Here is a 17,171-nt window from a genome sequence, read left to right on the forward strand (position 1 = left end):
TCCCTTTCACTCCGCTCCCAGCAGATCACACTGCAGCTGCTCAGCTCTGCAGTTCTTATGTCTGGACCCTCACGAGCTGTTTCACCCGTGCTTTAACACCTCTTTATTGCAACCAGAACTGATAAGGATGATCTGGGTCTTTGGTGTTGGCTTGCAGAACACTTGCCCACTTTTCAGCTGGTGCAGCATCTGAAGAATACTTTGTATCGCTCCATTTACTGCCTTAATAAATTTTCAGGTAAAATAACCCTCTACCACTGCTACAAGCACATTGTTTGAACTCAGCATAAAATATTAATCCTGAGGCATCCCATCATTTCCCGAGGAATGGATGGAGACATGGGATCAGTGCTGTTTTCGCTCCGGTAAAAGTACGATTGAAAGTCCTCTGCTCATCAAGGAGATACAAAGCGGCTGCTTGTGGCGGCACAACAGGGTCTCCCAGCATCATGGAGAGGCAGCTGAGGTTTAGCTTTGCCCACGCAGGGGATGGGGACGCACAACGCACCCTTAAAGCACCGAGCCGCCCCGCCCGGCAGCGCCCGCCGCCACCCCCGCGCGGTCATGTGGGCGCCGCGCATGATCGGCGCTCCCAGCCGAGCCGGGAAGTGCCTGCCGAGCCGACGGGGAAGTGAAGCGGAGTGAGAGGAGGATGGCGGATAAGGGCCGGGCGCTGCTGCCGCCCGCCGTGCTGATGGTCCTGGTGCTGCTCGTCGTGGCGCCGGACCCGGTGAGTCCGATGGGGCGGGTCAGGCTGTGCCTGGTAGGGCCGGGGGGGGTATGTAGAGCTCGGAGCTGGGAGCCGCTCCGACCGAGACGGCGGCACCTGCGCTCGGTCTCGGCCCTTTCGTTTTCTTTCGTTTTTACGGGCTTTGAGCAGATCTTGTAGCAAACAGCCTTGGCTTTATGTACTGCTGTGTCTCGTACGTACTGCAGCGTTCTCTGCAACTATGATTTTCATACTGAAAGTTAAGGAGGACTTGCTGGAAGCTTGCGTGCCTTTCGCTCCACTTACTGCCCTTATGGTCGTTCCATCAAGCAGGCAGGTGCGGGGTGCTTTCCTTTGGAATAATCATTTCAGAAGTTTTTAAGCCTTTACATAAGTCAACTTTACTTGTTTAGAGCGGGCTGTCCCCCGCCTCCTTAACATGGAAACAAGGCCATTCTGAATCCGCGTTGTGGTTTATATTCCTGAAGAACTACAGCATGTTTTCTTCTCAACTTCCCACTCTCCTTGTTCTCTGTGAGTAGGGATGGGGCAGCCAGCAGTGAGGGTTTGGGTTTGGTTACACCTGGTGAAGCTGATACAATACCCGCTGGGCATTGAGGTTGCAGGTTGTGCAGCCAGCTGTCAGGCTTGGCCATTTGGGTTTGGATTCAGGTGCTGGACTCCATCATTCAGAGAGGAATGAACAGCGATGGTTGTGTTCCTCTTATACAGCTGGCTGGATTCTTGTCTTTTTGCTAACAAAGAACATGCAAATGCCATGAACTTGTGCAGCCTGCCATTCCCCTTTGCTTTTGGTTCGGCCTCCTCTGCCATACTGAATGCTTTGTTTGAAATACAATTAAAATCGGCTGGGTTCCCATTCCATCAGTGCTGCAAGAGGACTCCTGTCTTCATAAGGTTAAACATCACCTGGCCTGCTGCAGCACAGCACAGAGCTGGCACTGCCCTGTAAAGGGAGAGGAGCTGAGGAAAAAAAGTTCACAGACCAGAAGATGCAGAATAGTTACAGTGAAGTTGTTTTGTCTAAAAGAGACTGGATGCCACCTCCTGTAAACACAGAACAGCATTTCAGAGCATAAACATACCTGTTTTAAAGTACGAAGAAATACTGAATATTAACAAGGATACTGGATTTGATCTACATCAAAAACATTTTTGAGGGTAATAAAGAAGGGCTTAGGGCATGGTTTAGACAGGACGAGCTACATCCAGCCTATTTATATGAAAGCAGTCAGGCTAGTTTTTGAAGTATTTACTCAGCAGTCATTAAACCACACATTAATTTTCTTTATTGTGGTGAATAATAACTGTTAGTAATTGATTTATTTGTTTTTCCAGGTAGCAATTTGCCTTTATAGTTTGTTGGCTGCTCAGTTCCCATACTGCTCTACTTATTTTTCCCCGTAGATTATAACAAAGCTATTCCGTATTATTTCCCTTATTATTATTATTTCCTTCTCATCTTTTCCCCCCACTGCATTCCTCCTGTTTGGCCTCATGTTTTGGTGTTGTGCTGTAAGGCAGCTGTTTACGTACATTATTACATACATTGTTATGTATGTGCAGTAACTGTACATCAGTTACTCCTGAAAGTTGGTCTTAAAAAAAAGCCAGAATAAAGCAGGAACAGAAATCATTTAATCACCATTCAAGAATGTATTTCTCCTCGAGGGTTCGGTGCTTGTTTTGTAAAGCAATTTCAAAGTGAACTCCTGGCGCAAAGGAGCTTCTGCTGGCCCTGCCTGCATAGACCATCTCTAGTTTACAAAGCCTGTAGCTAAAGGGGGTTCCCTCCTTGGTGCAGAACCTGCAGGGCTGCTTGTGTTTCTCTCTAATTGCTGCTCTTGCAGTGTCAAGCCTCTGCAGAAAAGAGGATCTCGCTGACACAGCAGTGACTTTGTGGCTGCTTATTTCAACCTGATCATAGAAAGTGTCTGGTGGTTTTTCTGGTCAGGTAAAGAATCCCTCAAGCAACAAATAGCTGTGAGTTTTTAGCTGGTTTAATAGCTGGTTACTGAGTTTTGTGCTGTGATTTAGAGAAGGTCGAGGGACAGCCTGAGCCTTCCATCATTCAGAAGATATTGGAGAAGTGTGCACCCATTCACATGTGCTTGGCTGTAATGTGGACCTTTCACAGCTGAGAGCTCAGAAAAGTTAACTTTCTGGTCTTTTTTAACTTTGTCAAAATAGTTTGCAGTTAATCTTCAGAAAAGAAGAACAGAAAATAGAAGTTTTCTGGCCGTTGCCAGAACATGTGTTCAATCAAAGAAATAAATTCTTTCTTGTTTTCTGATGGTTTTGACATCCTTTTAAATTACTTTTTATCTGTCAGCACATAAGAGATTTTCTAAACAAGCTGCCAATAGTCCTGGCTTTTGTCAGGTGTATGGAGCAGAGCTAACAGGTCTGGAAGGTGTACAGACTCTTTTCGGGGTTGTTAAGCTTGCTTTATACATAGTAAGGAATCTAAAATTGTTGAGCTATAAGGGGAGGACACTCCATCTGTTCTCTGTGTCTCTCATTAGCTCTTCCTTTGTCCACTCCCTCACCTCATTCTTCATTTCCTCTTTTGTGACTTAGGTTACAAAGGACTAGAAGAACAAAAATAGCTTCACATACAGGATTAAAGTCACATAGGATGAAATGGGAATGACATAACATTTAGTATGCAGAATATAAAGTAGTCTGAAGTCAGTCTGCTCGGCACCACAGTTTGCCCAGTGTATCCACAGACTGTAGTGACAGATAACTGTACTTGTATGGGTGGGGGGATCCAGGGTGGGGGGATCCAGCGGTGCTAAGTACAAACTGACAAAACTTGTCAGCAGCCTTTCCAGGCTGCAGGCCTCCCAAGCTGAAGTTAAATGAATACAGGACTTAACCTAAACCTGTTGGTGTGCAGTTGATAGCTGTGCGTTACGTGACCATATGTTCTCACTAACATTGCACCAGTCCAGCCTGCAGTATTTGTGCCTGGTCCTCTCTGCCCATATTCCAAGTGTGAAAGGGACCATTTATGATTCATTTTGTTGTGGTTATTGGCTTTCAAGAAGAAAATTTTTCCAGGTCCAAATTTGTGCAGTCATTTTTATAATGTATTTTAGTATTGCGGGATGGAAAATTTCACAAGACAATTGCATTAATGCTGTTAAGTATTTACTGGCCTTTGCCTCTGACTTCTGTTGCCCAATTAGTCATATGCTATTTCCACCTCCTCTCCTTATTTTGAAACTTCCTTGTTTTGAAAATGCAATGCCCTCCAGTGTCCAGCCTTCTGTTCCAGCTGTGCAAAGGTTGTAGCGGTGCTGCACTGAAGTCCTGGAAGCACGTAGCTGCTGCACATTTGTGTCATGTGGGGGAAAACCAGCCTTCATCTCCTGCTTTCACCCAGCCACAGGAAAGAAGACTATTATAATGCACAAAGAAAGAACAGCACTTCAGAATTCCTGTTCCCCGCTGTAACAAATTATGGCAGTGTTGAAAGTCTGTGGCGTTGTGTTTTCTAGATCGTGGCATCAAAAATCAGTAATGTGATTAGCCCAAGTATAGCATTGACATCAGTTAGCTTATCTGTCATGGGTGCGTTGCTGCTAGAGATCCTGCCTCTGATGTTATTGGCCAGAATGTGTTAAATGGACACAATAGTAATTTGACTGCTATAGCCAAGTAGGAACTAGAAATCATTAGTGGGGTGGGAAGTAGGGGAAGGATTTCTGCAAATTGGTATTTCTGATCAGTCTCACTGCATGGGCATACGGGATGGCATTAAGTGTGTTTCCTTAGAGAAAGGCTGGACTGCATTCTCAAGCTCAGAGCCGTGCCAGGAGGCCACATCCTGTGCTGGTTGTGCTCACAAATGCAACTAATCTGCATTTGTATTTCATGACTAGAACGTGCAGTAATACTTGTGGCACATACATACCTGTATGTGTATGTAGGTACACGTGTGCTTTGTGTAACGCCTACATTTTCTTGGAGTGACCTAAATATAGTTCTGAAACTTTAATTTTTAACCATCCCTACTTTGGGGATGATTTGATTAGCTCTTAGCTGTCCTTCTAAAACATGGCTCGAATAATATTCAGCACCAGTTTTGGAGCACTTTCCCAAAGTACATCTGAAAAAACACCAAAAGGTTTTATAGCTCACTCCTGTGGCAGAGTAATTTGCTCACGGTTGTGTGTGCTTTCTCAGTCCCAGCTACAAAATGAAGCTGAACACGTGAACGTGTCCATGAATGGCACTGCAATGTGAAATCAGAAATTAAACAGAACAGGCTTCGTGTTCTTGAGGTTTTCTGTAAAAAATGCTGTTTGGGTGCTCTTAGTCATGTGCCAGTCATGTGTTTGAGTCACAGAGTAGAGGGTTTGCGTATTTATCATACACTTGTGCTTGCCTTGGAGTACATCAGACAAGTTATCTGAAGCGCTGTCAGATAGCATGGGGAAGTGGTTGCTTGTCCACTACCTCTTTTATTCTCAAGTCCCAAGACTTCCCCTTCCTTTATTGTCAAACCATCGTGAACTTGTTTGTTCTAAAGGTCCAAATCAGAATAAAGTCTGCTGTAATAGTGTTGTTTTAAAAAAAAGAATCTCAATAGTGATCCTTTACTGTCTTCACAGTATGGAGAAGACTGCAGAAGTAAAATGTACCCTCCTTCAGGACCGACGTAAGTAATCTGATGGGACTTGTCTAATAAACTATTGATTTACAAGCATCAGTAGCTCAAGTTTTGTTGTGACTTGTTCACGTTACAGACAGTTCTGGTTACAGTCACAAGTGAAAAGCACTTACTTTGTCAAATGCATTTTCAAAGCCCTTAAATTTGCACTTTTCTTTTAGGTTTAAAGGGAATGTACCCACATACATCATAAATCTTGATTTGCCTCCCAGCAAGAGATGGGATGAGTTGATACGTGCCAAAAAGACAGAGGTAGGAAAAGCAGAGTTTGCATTTAAGCTCAGCATATATAAAACTAGGATGTGGCTTTCTGTTTTGGAAATGGCTTGGAAGAAATACCATTTCAGCATTGCTGAAATGCTCTTAAAAGTTTAATAGATATAATTCACACTTTTAATATGATTATAGAATAAAATAATTGCTTGACTGCCCAAGACTTGAAGTAACAGAATCAGGAATAAGGGGCAGTGATGGTTGGAACGCAGAGGCATAGAAGTGGTGTGGTATAAAGCAGGATTTTATTGATGAAAGTTCTTTACTCGTGAAGTAATACAGCACGGGAAGGGAGCAGAGGGAGGAGCAGATCAACAAAACAGCCTCAGTAAACTGAATTGAAACTGAAGCTGCTGAAAATTCAATTTAGTAATGCTTAATTTCTCCAGAAAGGCTACGGCTTTTTCCTTGTCACTGCCAACTTCGGCCTTGACTCTTGAATGGGCAATTGGGGGTGTTTTTTCTCAGCAACATCACCACATTTGGCTCTTTCTTGAATTCATTTTTTCTGTAAAATGTTATTTTCAAAGCATGTGGAAGAGTTTTGTCGGTATTCTATCAGTTCTTGTGCTTGAGATTTTCTATTCAATAAAAGTGCTTGTTCCTTTTAGTTGAAGGCTGTAATCCAGAACATTAAGGATATAGCAAACACCTTCTTCCCTAGTGGCAAAATCGTTGACATAGTGGATCACAAAATAGTAAGTATTTCCAGCTGAATTACTTTATGGCCGTATGCTCTGACTACCAGAAGTAAAACACTACTAAATTTGGCAGTTGCAAACTTTACATGTAGCAATTCTTCCTCTTAGATTATCCAGAACAGAAATGTTATTCTCAAGAGTTCAGTCAGCCCTGTGACTACCAAACATAACGTACATCTCCTCTGAGAACTACTCAAATTTGGGTTTGTCATTTTGGACATATCTGCTATTTACTTGATCGCTGTAACAAAATACTTTGCTGGAATTCTGTTTGCCATGTTTGGTTCCTTTTAAACAGTAGAATAAAATCAGGTTTTGAAAATTCTAATAAATTTCTGATTACAAAGGCAACTTCGGCCAGGTTTGAAAGAAGTCAGGACTGGCTAAAATGGGCTTTGGCACAGGACTGTTACCATAGAAAAGAGCATAGAGCTGGAGAAGGTGTAAGGTCACATTTGGTTCCCACTCTCTTTGCCATCAGCCTTAGACTGAGCTGGCCATGCTTCATTTGGTTTGCTGCAGTATCTCAGTGCCCCTGCAAGGGGTGACACAAAGCTAGCACATATATGGGTACTTATGTCATGACATTAGTGATGCCCTTAAATGCTGACAACCCTCAGTTGAGCTGTTTTAACGTTAGGAGTCCTGCTTAATGCTACTCTATTGCTGCTAACAATAATTAGATATTGTGATAATATACATTGCTCATGTGTCAATATTTTGATAAACAGTGTTTACTTTCCATGTGTACTTTTCTTCCTCAAGTACTCTACAAACGTCCTGAAGCTATGCAAACTGCAGAAGAATTAAATACTCAGTTTTACAGTGCCCAGGAGGTACCTACTGGGGAGAGGCTTCTTTCAGGTAGCAAAATAGCATGAACTTAGACAGTCAACATACAGTACTTTTCCTTTCAGTCTCATCTGACGGATACACTTCCTTATCCTTTCAATGAAGAGCTCCAAGGGATTGCAAATTCATCTGGAATTCCTTTGGGTAATAGTTTCCACCACTTTATTAATGTAGTGAAAATCAAGGAACCTAGATTCATTTAAAGTTAGTATATTTAATTGTTTGCAGTATAACTGTACTCAGCTGTGTCTTTAACAATTAAATTATTAGTTAAGTAGATAAAGGAATCCATCCAACACTAAATGAAATCAGTATTTTAGAAGAGAAGGGCAGTACATCACATAACCCTATTATCAGGATGGGTCTTTTCTGTGTAGCTATAGCTTCTCACTCCTGAGCTTTGGGAGCTGGAGATAGCTTTGCCTTTTGTGCACCCAGGCATTGGGGGATTCCCTGGTTCTCTTTGGTTTCCCATTCAGCTCAGTGTCTGCTGTTGATATACAAAGGCAAGGCACTGTTTCATGCCGTCCTTTCATTCCCTCGTGATTCTTACCACATATTCGTGCCTTTCTTCTGCACTCTGCAAAACAAATGCAATTTCAGGTGGGAGGTAGACACTAAATTCTTTCAGAGTCTTGACAGAGAAGGTCACTCCATGCACCTAGTCCCACTGCTTCCTCAGGTATGAGTAATATCCTTGTTTCTTGCATGGGAAAACTGGTTCATAGGACAGCTTATTTCTTTAAAGCAAGTTTTATAGCTTGTTTTGAAGTTTCTGGAGAGGGAAGTAGCTGTCAGCTTTCTGTATAATAAGGCAGAAGGCCTTTCAGGAAGCTCTTGCTGAGCTGGTCATTTCAAAGATCAAACAGGATTAAAACAGTCTCTTAATAGAAATGCTGTAGAATACTGAACTTTGCAGTACAATTTTTTTTTTCTCATTTTTTTTTTCCCCGGTTTTGGCAGAAGCTTCAAATTAATGTTGTTTTTTTTTTTTTCTTTTATTCCAGGGGAGATTGTTATTTTTAACATCTTCTATGAAATTTTTACTGTGTGTACATCCATAGTGGCAGAAGATAGCACAGGTAATCCATCCCAGAACAGCGTTTCTGGTTTTGTAATATGGTTGGAAAGGGTCTGCATCAAAATATACAGAACGTGGTCCTTCTCAGCTCTAGGTGAGAAGGTCTAGTAGAAGAGACTATAAGCAATGATAATAAACAGGCGTGATAACAAAGGTATGTATTCAGACTGAATGACTGGAGCCTTAGGTTAAGCAAAAGCAAAAGTACCTTCAAAGAAGTCCTGGAGTTTCTTGATTTATTTCTCCATTTAAAAGGAAAAAAACTAAACATGTTTTTCTGTGCTTAAAAAAAGGACAGCTATACAATGGTATTTACTTGCTTGTGTGTGTTTTCTGTTTTTTTTTCTAAGCTGATGTTTGTCTCTTTCTTTAGAATATTTTACATGCATGTATTTATTTATTCATTCATTTTAACATAGGAAAGCTGTATCATGCCAGAAACTTGGATTTTGGACTCTTTCTTGGGTAAGTACCTCAATGTATGCCTTTGGGGTCTAAATAAAAAGAGTCAGATGAAGAATAAATTTCTTTGTGCCTTCTTTGTGTGTAAATGATGAATTGAGTGTTGTTAAAATTGGTGACCAACAAGTCTGCATTGTATATTGTGGAAGAGAGGCTAAATTGAACAAAGGAGTTGTTCTGCTGATCATATGTCAGACTGCTTTGCACTTGCAAGGAATGGCTGGAAGACAGTTGTGGTCAGTGTTACGTAGTGCTTCCTCAACTCCAGTTAAATCCACAGAGAACAGTCCAGGTAACTTTATTTCAGGGGCACAGTGTATTTTGCTCTTCAAGTGATCAGACAGAAGTATCGCTTTCGGTGTGTGCAGCGAAGTGAGGGTTGCTTTGGATTGGATTTTTTTGTCTTTTTTCCAGATGACTTCTCTACTCATTGCAGTGCTCCACTGGCAATTCCTATCACTCACTATTTCTACTCAGAATCCAACGACACATATTTCACTGATCTGGCATTCACATTCGATATGATACAAATTCTCTTGAGCAGCACTGGATCCTCTTCTAGTTTTCATTTTATCCCTCACAATAGGGAATTTCATTTCATTTTCCAAGTATATTTTATATGTTCTTTTAAAAATACATATTTATATATATTTTGTCTGTTTTGTTATGTCACTTACCCAGATGAGTGTTAATGTTCACATGGAATTTACATCTTTTCACACAGGGGATGGTGACACTCTGGAACAGGTTGCCCAGGGAGGTCTTGGATGCCCCATCCCTGGAGGCATTCAAGGCTAAACTGGATGTGGCTCTGGACAGCCTGGTCTGGTGGTTGGCAGCCCTGCATATGGCGGGGGGTTGAAACTAAATGATCATTATGGTCCTTTTCAACCCAGAACATTCTATGATTCATTAAATTTCTCACTTGCCTATAAAAAAATCAGATGCTGTCAACTGTGACTGCATCAGGTTCTTCAGGTTTATGTTGAACCTTTTGTTTATAAGGACTGGGAATGTGCTCCCTAGAAATGGAAGCAACTTTTCTAAGCTGTTCTCAGAACTTGGATTGTTTCCAGAGAATTGTCTGTAAGTGTTCCTTAGAACTCCTTAGCAAATTGGCTGCTCTGGCTTATCAGGAGCTGCTGTAGTACAAACAACGTGCTTTCGGAATACAATAGGTTTGGTGTTACAGGCAGTACCAATAACAGCTTCCACTGGACAGTAGGAACAGAATGAAGTTATCATTCAAAAAATGTCATTGCTTCAAAACAAACCAGCTGTACTGAGGGTGCTACTGAGTAGTATATATGCTGTTGCTCTGAATAAAATTTGGTTCTTTTCACTTGCTGTCTGTGCATTTAGACTTTATAGCTGTCCCTTGTGCTGCTCAAGTAACTACTGGACAGTGTTTGTTGGTGTAAGATCCACATCATATGTAGGAAACCTGTGTTTTGTGACTGGAAGTTTTAAAAGATCCTGAGGGACAGAACTTACAGTGCTGGTCTGTCTTCCACAGGTGGGATGTTAAAAATAATTCCTGGACTGTAACTCGGGAACTGAAGCCTACAGTGGTAAACCTGGTCTTCCAGAGAAACAACAAAACAGTGTTTAGGTCTACCAATTTTGCAGGATACATAGGCATGGTGTCAGGTGTCAAACCAGTAAGTATGGGGGAAGCTTGTGCATTTGTTAATAGTGCTTCAGACTTAAAGGTTTTCTTGCTTTAACTGTCTATCCTGGGATGTTTTGATGTATGAACTCTCAGTTGCTCCAGCACACAGTAGAGAGATCTGAAGAAAGCTGAAAGGAAACACTGCTGCACTGTCCCTTGTAAAACTGTGGCAGTATTCAGAGGTCTGAGAAGAAGGTTACATACAGCAAGGGGAGGAAATCTGCTAATTCGGTGATGCAACAGGGAACAAGAGAAAAATTGCCACTGACTTGACTTGCTTAGCAAGCCAGCAAGCAACGCTTCTGTGTTACGCTAGGTCAGAAAGTTATGAATGATTATTTCTGCTTACTCAGGCAGAGATTAATGAGTCTCTTTTCTACATGGACTTGATCTTCTAGCAGAAGAGAGTAATCTAACGAAGAAGCAGCTCAGTTGTCATATAAACTGCAACGTTGCCTTTTGCTTATTTCTGGTATGAATAGTCTGGTGATGGATGGAGGCTGATTTGTTTAATTCTTTTCAGGATTTGTTCACTCTGACAATGAATGAGCGTTTCAGTCTTGATGGTGGTTACATTGGTGAGTAATGATTATTTTGTTCATTATTTCATTACAAGTTTTCCAGACCTCAGACCTACCTTAAATAAACAGTTACAGAAACAGTGAAAAGATGCCAGATGAGTAGGATAAAGAACAGTTCATTTTAAAGGCTGTGAAAGTTAGCAAGAATGGAGCTAACCAGTGATATTTTGCAGGTATCTTTGAATGGTTTCTTGGAAGAAGAGATGGTATGTGGATGGGCTTTCTTACAAGATCAGTACTAGAGAATGCTACAAGGTATTGCTTTTCTTCTCCCCATAAATGTTTTACTATAACCTCTTTTGCTCTTGACTAACATGAATATTGTAGGTATGTGCTTAGTATCTAATGATACAGATATCTTCCTAGAAGTATTAACATTAAATAATCCTGGTTTTGCTCATGTTCTGTTGCTGAGTAAGCATTGCATGTGATTTCCTACAAACTTTTAAAATGGCTAAGAGTTTTTTTTTCCTTAATGAAACTACTGGCGTCTGAATGTGTAACAGCATCCTGCATCAAGACATATTCAACAGGTAGTAATATACAATGGGAAGTAAACTAGCAAAGTAAATGAGTTAGTGGAATGTAACACCAGTTCAGTATGTCGTCATTTTGTTCATTTTCAACACATGGACCATTGAAAGAACAACCTCTCAACAACCAAATTTTAAGTAAAAGCTTCTCCACTCAGTTTGTACTTAAGTGTGCTCTTTCAGTGCAATATAATCTCTCATGTGACACCTGAAAGGGGAAAAAAGGAATAACTGCCCAGACTCTTCCATCTTCTTCAGTACTCCGACCGCTTATAGCCTTTGATAGTCCAATGCTACTTTGTTATCTGCAGTTACCAGGATGCAAAAGAGAAACTGGCAAAAACAAGACTGCTGGCTCCAGCTTACTTCATACTCGGGGGAAAAAATTCTGGAGAAGGTTGTGTGATAACTCGCTCCAGGACAGCTGCTTTGGATATATGGGAGTAAGTATGCTTGACCTGCCACCCAGCTCCTCTTTTCAGAAGCAGGCTCCTTCAGTAATCATCACATTTTTCCTTTTATTGTGCAAGGACCTAGTTCTTCTGAATCATGTGTGTGTGTGTATATATATATATGTCATATATATATATGATATGTATACACATCTGCCAAAAATCTGATTTTAAGGTCTATACTGAAAGAAGCACCACAAATGTACACCTCTTTTTTAGCCTCGATATAAAGAAAGGCACATGGTATGTGATAGAAACAAACTACGATCGCTGGAAGCCTCCACTTGTCTTGGATAATCGTAGAACGCCTGCAATGAAGTGCTTGAACCAGACATCACAGGAGGTAAACATCCTCTGAATATCTGATCTTGCTATTTGGAAACCCTCAGCTTAAGTTACAGCCCTAATCCTGTAGGAGCTGGAAGCATCAAGGGCACCTGCAAGCATAGCTGCAATGGCAGAGAAGGCTAATGGCTTTATAATTTGTCCACACTTCTGGTTAATGATACCAGGTGGCTTTTTATATGACTGTGTTTTATCTACACTTTATCTAGGTGGATTTCCTACAAGTATCTTCTACTGCTGCATAAACAAGGGGATAAACAGGAAATACTTGGAGAAATATTAAGTTTCCTGGGCCATTTATTACTAGTGGAATTCAAACACACACTGTCAGGCTGCTCTGACACTCAGGTGCCTGAAGCAGTATGGAGGTGTAGGCTGCACAGGTCTTGGCAGCATTATGTATTCCTAAAGATTTACCTTACTGAGAAGTCAAAAGTTGCAGTTAGGGAACAGGTTAATGCCCATTAACATCAATGTATTACTTTCTTTCAGCACATCTCCTTACCAACTATTTATGATGTTCTCTCTACGAAGCCTGTCCTCAATAAGGTAACGCTTCTGTTTCCACAGATCACCTAGAGCAGGGGCTGAATGGGACAACAGACCAGGAAGTGCCATATTTCTAAGGAGGTGGCCACAGAAGTATATCTGGTTTTTGCCACAGCGATGGGTTGTGGAAGGGCTGAATTTGTACTGTAAACAAAGCTTAAGGTTTTATAAGTGAAGCTAGAATTTAAATGGTCAAAATAAACCTGGTCTGCCTTCTAGAAACCTTTAATGGCAGCATTTCAGCAAACGGTATGCTCATTTTGAAAGGAGGCTACCAAGCAGCAGGTTCTCTCATCCTGATCGCAACTAAAACTGGCTTGTAATAAGAGCAAAGTAGCTCTTCTGGAATGACAGAGCATAAGGGAGAAGGGATATGGAGATAGGCAGGAAGGTCCCCACATCTGTTTCCATTCTCACACAGTCATACTGAAGAGTACATCCTTCCATAAGGTTCTGCCTCCCCTTCAGCCCCTTATATATTCATAGTGCTACGTAGTGGAGTTTGAGAACAAATAAAATCAAGAAAATTCCAAGTTACTTCAGAATAACTCTTTTCCCAGCACCCAGCTTTAAAACCCTGAGTAGCCTAAGCCTGTTCCTTATCTGCATTTAGCACTGGTGTGAGGCAGTTCTTGCACTATGGACACCTAAAGAATCCCTCTAGTCTAAAGGAATCTGTGATATATGCCTTCATGCTCTGCACGAAACAAATTAATATGTTATTTAGGCATACTATGGGCATGTTCTTCTGACAATGTAAGATGTATTAGTCTTAACTTGAAGTTTTGATGTGCTTTGTTTTTGTTTTGGTGCTGTTGTGTTTTGTTTTGCAAATGAAGGGTCCTAGAGGACTTCTAAAATGAAAAAGTTACTGCATTCAGTGCAGGTGACATTCTTGGCTGAGGCCACAAGCTATTTGTACTTGCGTGTTGTTGATTTGTTAAACAGATTTAGAGATTAGACCCACAATTAGCTAAATAGGTGCACATTTTAGTTAGATTGGAGATGGGTTTCTTCAGTAATGCCTCTAATGAGGCTTTTTTCCTCTCTCCTCCCATCTGCTTATTATTAGCTGACAGTGTGCACAACGCTGATGGAGGTGGATAAGGGTCATACAGAGACCTACCTGCGTGAATGCCCAGATCCCTGCAGTCCTTGGTAGTCCTGTACCCTTCCTATGTTGGAAAGCGCTTGTCTGAATTGGAGGCTCTCCGAGGAAGAACACTTCTGGAAAAAGACTCCTCAGCCTCACTCCTCTCTTCAGAAATGTAACAGTTATATAGTCAATGGGCTTCTAACAGCGGGGGGTACCCTGTCTTGCACTGGATTTTCTTGCTTTCTGCTCAGAAGCTCTGCAGGCAAGAAATGTATATTAATGTGTATCTGGTTTGATTTCAGCTATTTCTACAACGTGAGTTCAGCATTTAGCTCTGGATCTCTTCAGTGTTGACAGTAGTCTTATCTTGGTTTGGGGTTTGTTTTGTTTTCGTTCACGTGTTGTTGTTTCTTTTTTCTTTAAAGCACAAATGAGTTAAAAATGACACCTACCAAGCACAAGAATTGTATATTAGAAGATTATCTGTGATAACATAGTTATGTTGTTCTTTCCTACTCGCTTAGGATGAATAGCTCTTGTTCTGGTCTCCAGTATGAAGATATGTCTCAGATGCCCTATGAAAAAATAACCTACCAGGAATACATATCTAGTCACAGAAACAAGCTCTTGTGGAAGTATCTTAAAAGTAGATCTGAGTCTTGAGTGTCTGATCACTGGTTTGTGGATCTTTAGCTGAAATTCTTTCTTGGCCTGTTAACAGATACATTTTTTTTTTTAATACAGATTTTTCTGTTGTTAAAACAAACAAACAAACAAAGACTAATACAATAAATACTCTGAAGAACTTCTTTCTTAGACTGATATATTTGCACTGAATTCATACTTCACTGGAAGTCACCAGGTACGTTACACATCACATGGCAGAAACGGCATTTGCTTCCCCATAGACTGATTTTGAGTGATGTCTAAACCATCTGCCAGTTATGAGTAACCAACTACTAAAACTGGATGAAGTAGAGATGAAAAGCAAAGTCAGACCTTATTTGGCTGAAGCACAAATTTAAGTAAAGGTCACTCAGAAACAGGGAGAAGAACAGTTACCTTAATATCTTAGGAAGCAGATAACATAGAATACATTAATAGTTTTATATATGGCAGTAGGTAATTGCTAGGCCTAATTATAAAACAGTGCCAACTCATTTTATAACATGCAAAGAGAAAACATTGGACAGTAAGCATAGGAGCCTGTTGGTTCACCTATAGTACTTCTGCCACACTACAGAAAGAATGCTGTTCATATGTGAAGTGATAACAGAGCCATGAATTTATCACTGCCATTGGTGGAAAGGAAGTGTTTCCTGTCTCTTTGGTATCTGCAGTGACTGTCTTGCATAAGGCAGTCTATCTAAAACATGTGAGTTGATAACATCCACTCACAGCTGGATTCTTGATAACCAGATGTCATGGGTTACCTAGATTTACATATGCCCGTGACAGGGCAGCCACGAACAGAGCAGTAGGTGTATAGTGCAGAGCTCTGGAACAGTGGGTATTATCAGTTTTCTGTTCCTATCAATGAAGTCTAGTATGAGATTTTTTTTTTTAATTTTTTTTTAAAGTAACTTCAAACAACACAAACAAGTTTATAGAAAAGGAAACAAGTCGTTGTCCACAAATCTGAGATTCAAAGATAACTTTCATCAAAAGCATGGCTAGCTAAGTTTCAGTTAGTACTGATGTCCTTTCTTAAATATAAAGAAACAAATAGAAAAGCTAACCATTAGTCATCCTTTGTTTCAGGAACCAGGTTACCAGCTTACAGCAAAGTCAGTTCTAATCCTCCATCAGCAGTGGAAACAGGAGGGACAAAGGGAATGCTATTTGCCAAATAAGTCTATCAGCTGGTATGTGAGGAAGTGTGGCTTCTGGTTGAAGGAAGTACTTATGTCCTAAGCCATAGAACAAAGGCTGCAGTAGTGCAGCAAGAAGCAGTTCAAATGGATGTAACACACTGGCACATTAGACCACACAGAAATCCACATCCCACTATTTAAACTGACCTTAAAAACAAAAGGGCCACACTAGTTACATATCTAATATTTCTTTTCCAGTATGCAAGCAGAAACATATTAGCAAGATTGTACCACCGGTCTATTTTTCATCTAAATCACATCTGCTGCACCTGCATAAGCTAAAATCACATTTTAGATTAGGGGAAAAATAAGGTATAGTTTAAAATGCAGTTTCTGCATCAGATGATTCATATAAAACAAACCAAATTACACACTGCAGTCTGTACATGTCTGTTGTGAAGGACGGGTCACAATACTGCTGCATTCACACTTTAATCTGGTGTGGGGATGTTCAGATTTATTTAGAATTAGTTGCATAAGAGGCATAATCAAATTACTTTGTCATTTAAAAATAAGTGGTAAGTTTACTTCCTTAATTAGTCCTCTCCCACTTTAGAGCACATGGAGCAAGGCAGTGCAGACTATTTACAGTCATTAACTAATGTGCTTTTGGTATGCCCCTTGTGCAAGAGAATCCACATTTCCACACTGGAAATTGCTTTATAATTGTAGGTGTGTAGCTAAATCCCATGGAGATCTATCCAGAGCCTGAATACATGTGTCTGCTGTTGACACAAATATTAAAAGCTATTAAAAAAAGGAAGCAGATATGCTATACTTTATCTGCTATAGTGTCAGTAGTGATTGACGTTATTAATTGCTTATTGATTTAATCTTCACATCTCAATGTTGAAAGCGCTTGCTCTGAAGGTTACCTCAAGACAGAGAAGTTACATTTATTACAAGCAGAGACATTCATTCTGTTTTTAGCCTAAGTTTCACTTACTCCAGCTGCCCTGGCTGCTGTCATGAAAGCTAAGGCCGTTTCACTGAAGAAAGAAAAGATCTATTGTTTTTTTAATAGAAAATGCACAGATATGTTTCCTTATATTCAAGTACTGTACATTTATAGTTGAGGTACCTCACAACCACAGCTCGTTTTTCCCCAGGTCAGTAAGCAACCACATGTATTTTTTTTTCCTCTTTAAGGTTTTTGTTTGGTTGGTTGGTTTTAAGTTTAAATAAGGTTCTAGTTTATTTGCTTGAATTTCTGCTTCTGTCTCCTATTCTTTGCACCAGAAGAACGAGATTAGCCAGAAAGAATAATGCTCAAAGCAGTGGCAGAAATC

At 40.6% G+C, this 17,171-nt stretch overlaps 1 protein-coding gene across 1 annotated transcript; it reads left to right on the plus strand.

Annotated features, from left to right (window-relative positions):
- Window positions 1-365: 365 nt before the first annotated feature.
- ASAH1 (N-acylsphingosine amidohydrolase 1) lies at window positions 366-14,815 on the plus strand. The gene is made up of 14 exons (XM_015862277.1): window positions 366-730; window positions 5,353-5,399; window positions 5,573-5,663; window positions 6,296-6,382; window positions 7,303-7,381; window positions 8,245-8,319; window positions 8,738-8,783; window positions 10,297-10,441; window positions 10,976-11,030; window positions 11,207-11,288; window positions 11,878-12,009; window positions 12,238-12,361; window positions 12,856-12,912; window positions 13,985-14,815. Exons 1-14 carry the CDS (start codon window positions 653-655, stop codon window positions 14,072-14,074), a joined length of 1,188 nt encoding a protein of 395 aa, XP_015717763.1. The 5' UTR covers window positions 366-652; the 3' UTR covers window positions 14,075-14,815.
- Window positions 14,816-17,171: the final 2,356 nt, after the last annotated feature.

Source organism: Coturnix japonica, chromosome 4 (assembly GCF_001577835.2).
Source record: "Coturnix japonica isolate 7356 chromosome 4, Coturnix japonica 2.1, whole genome shotgun sequence".
Lineage (NCBI taxonomy): Eukaryota > Metazoa > Chordata > Aves > Galliformes > Phasianidae > Coturnix > Coturnix japonica.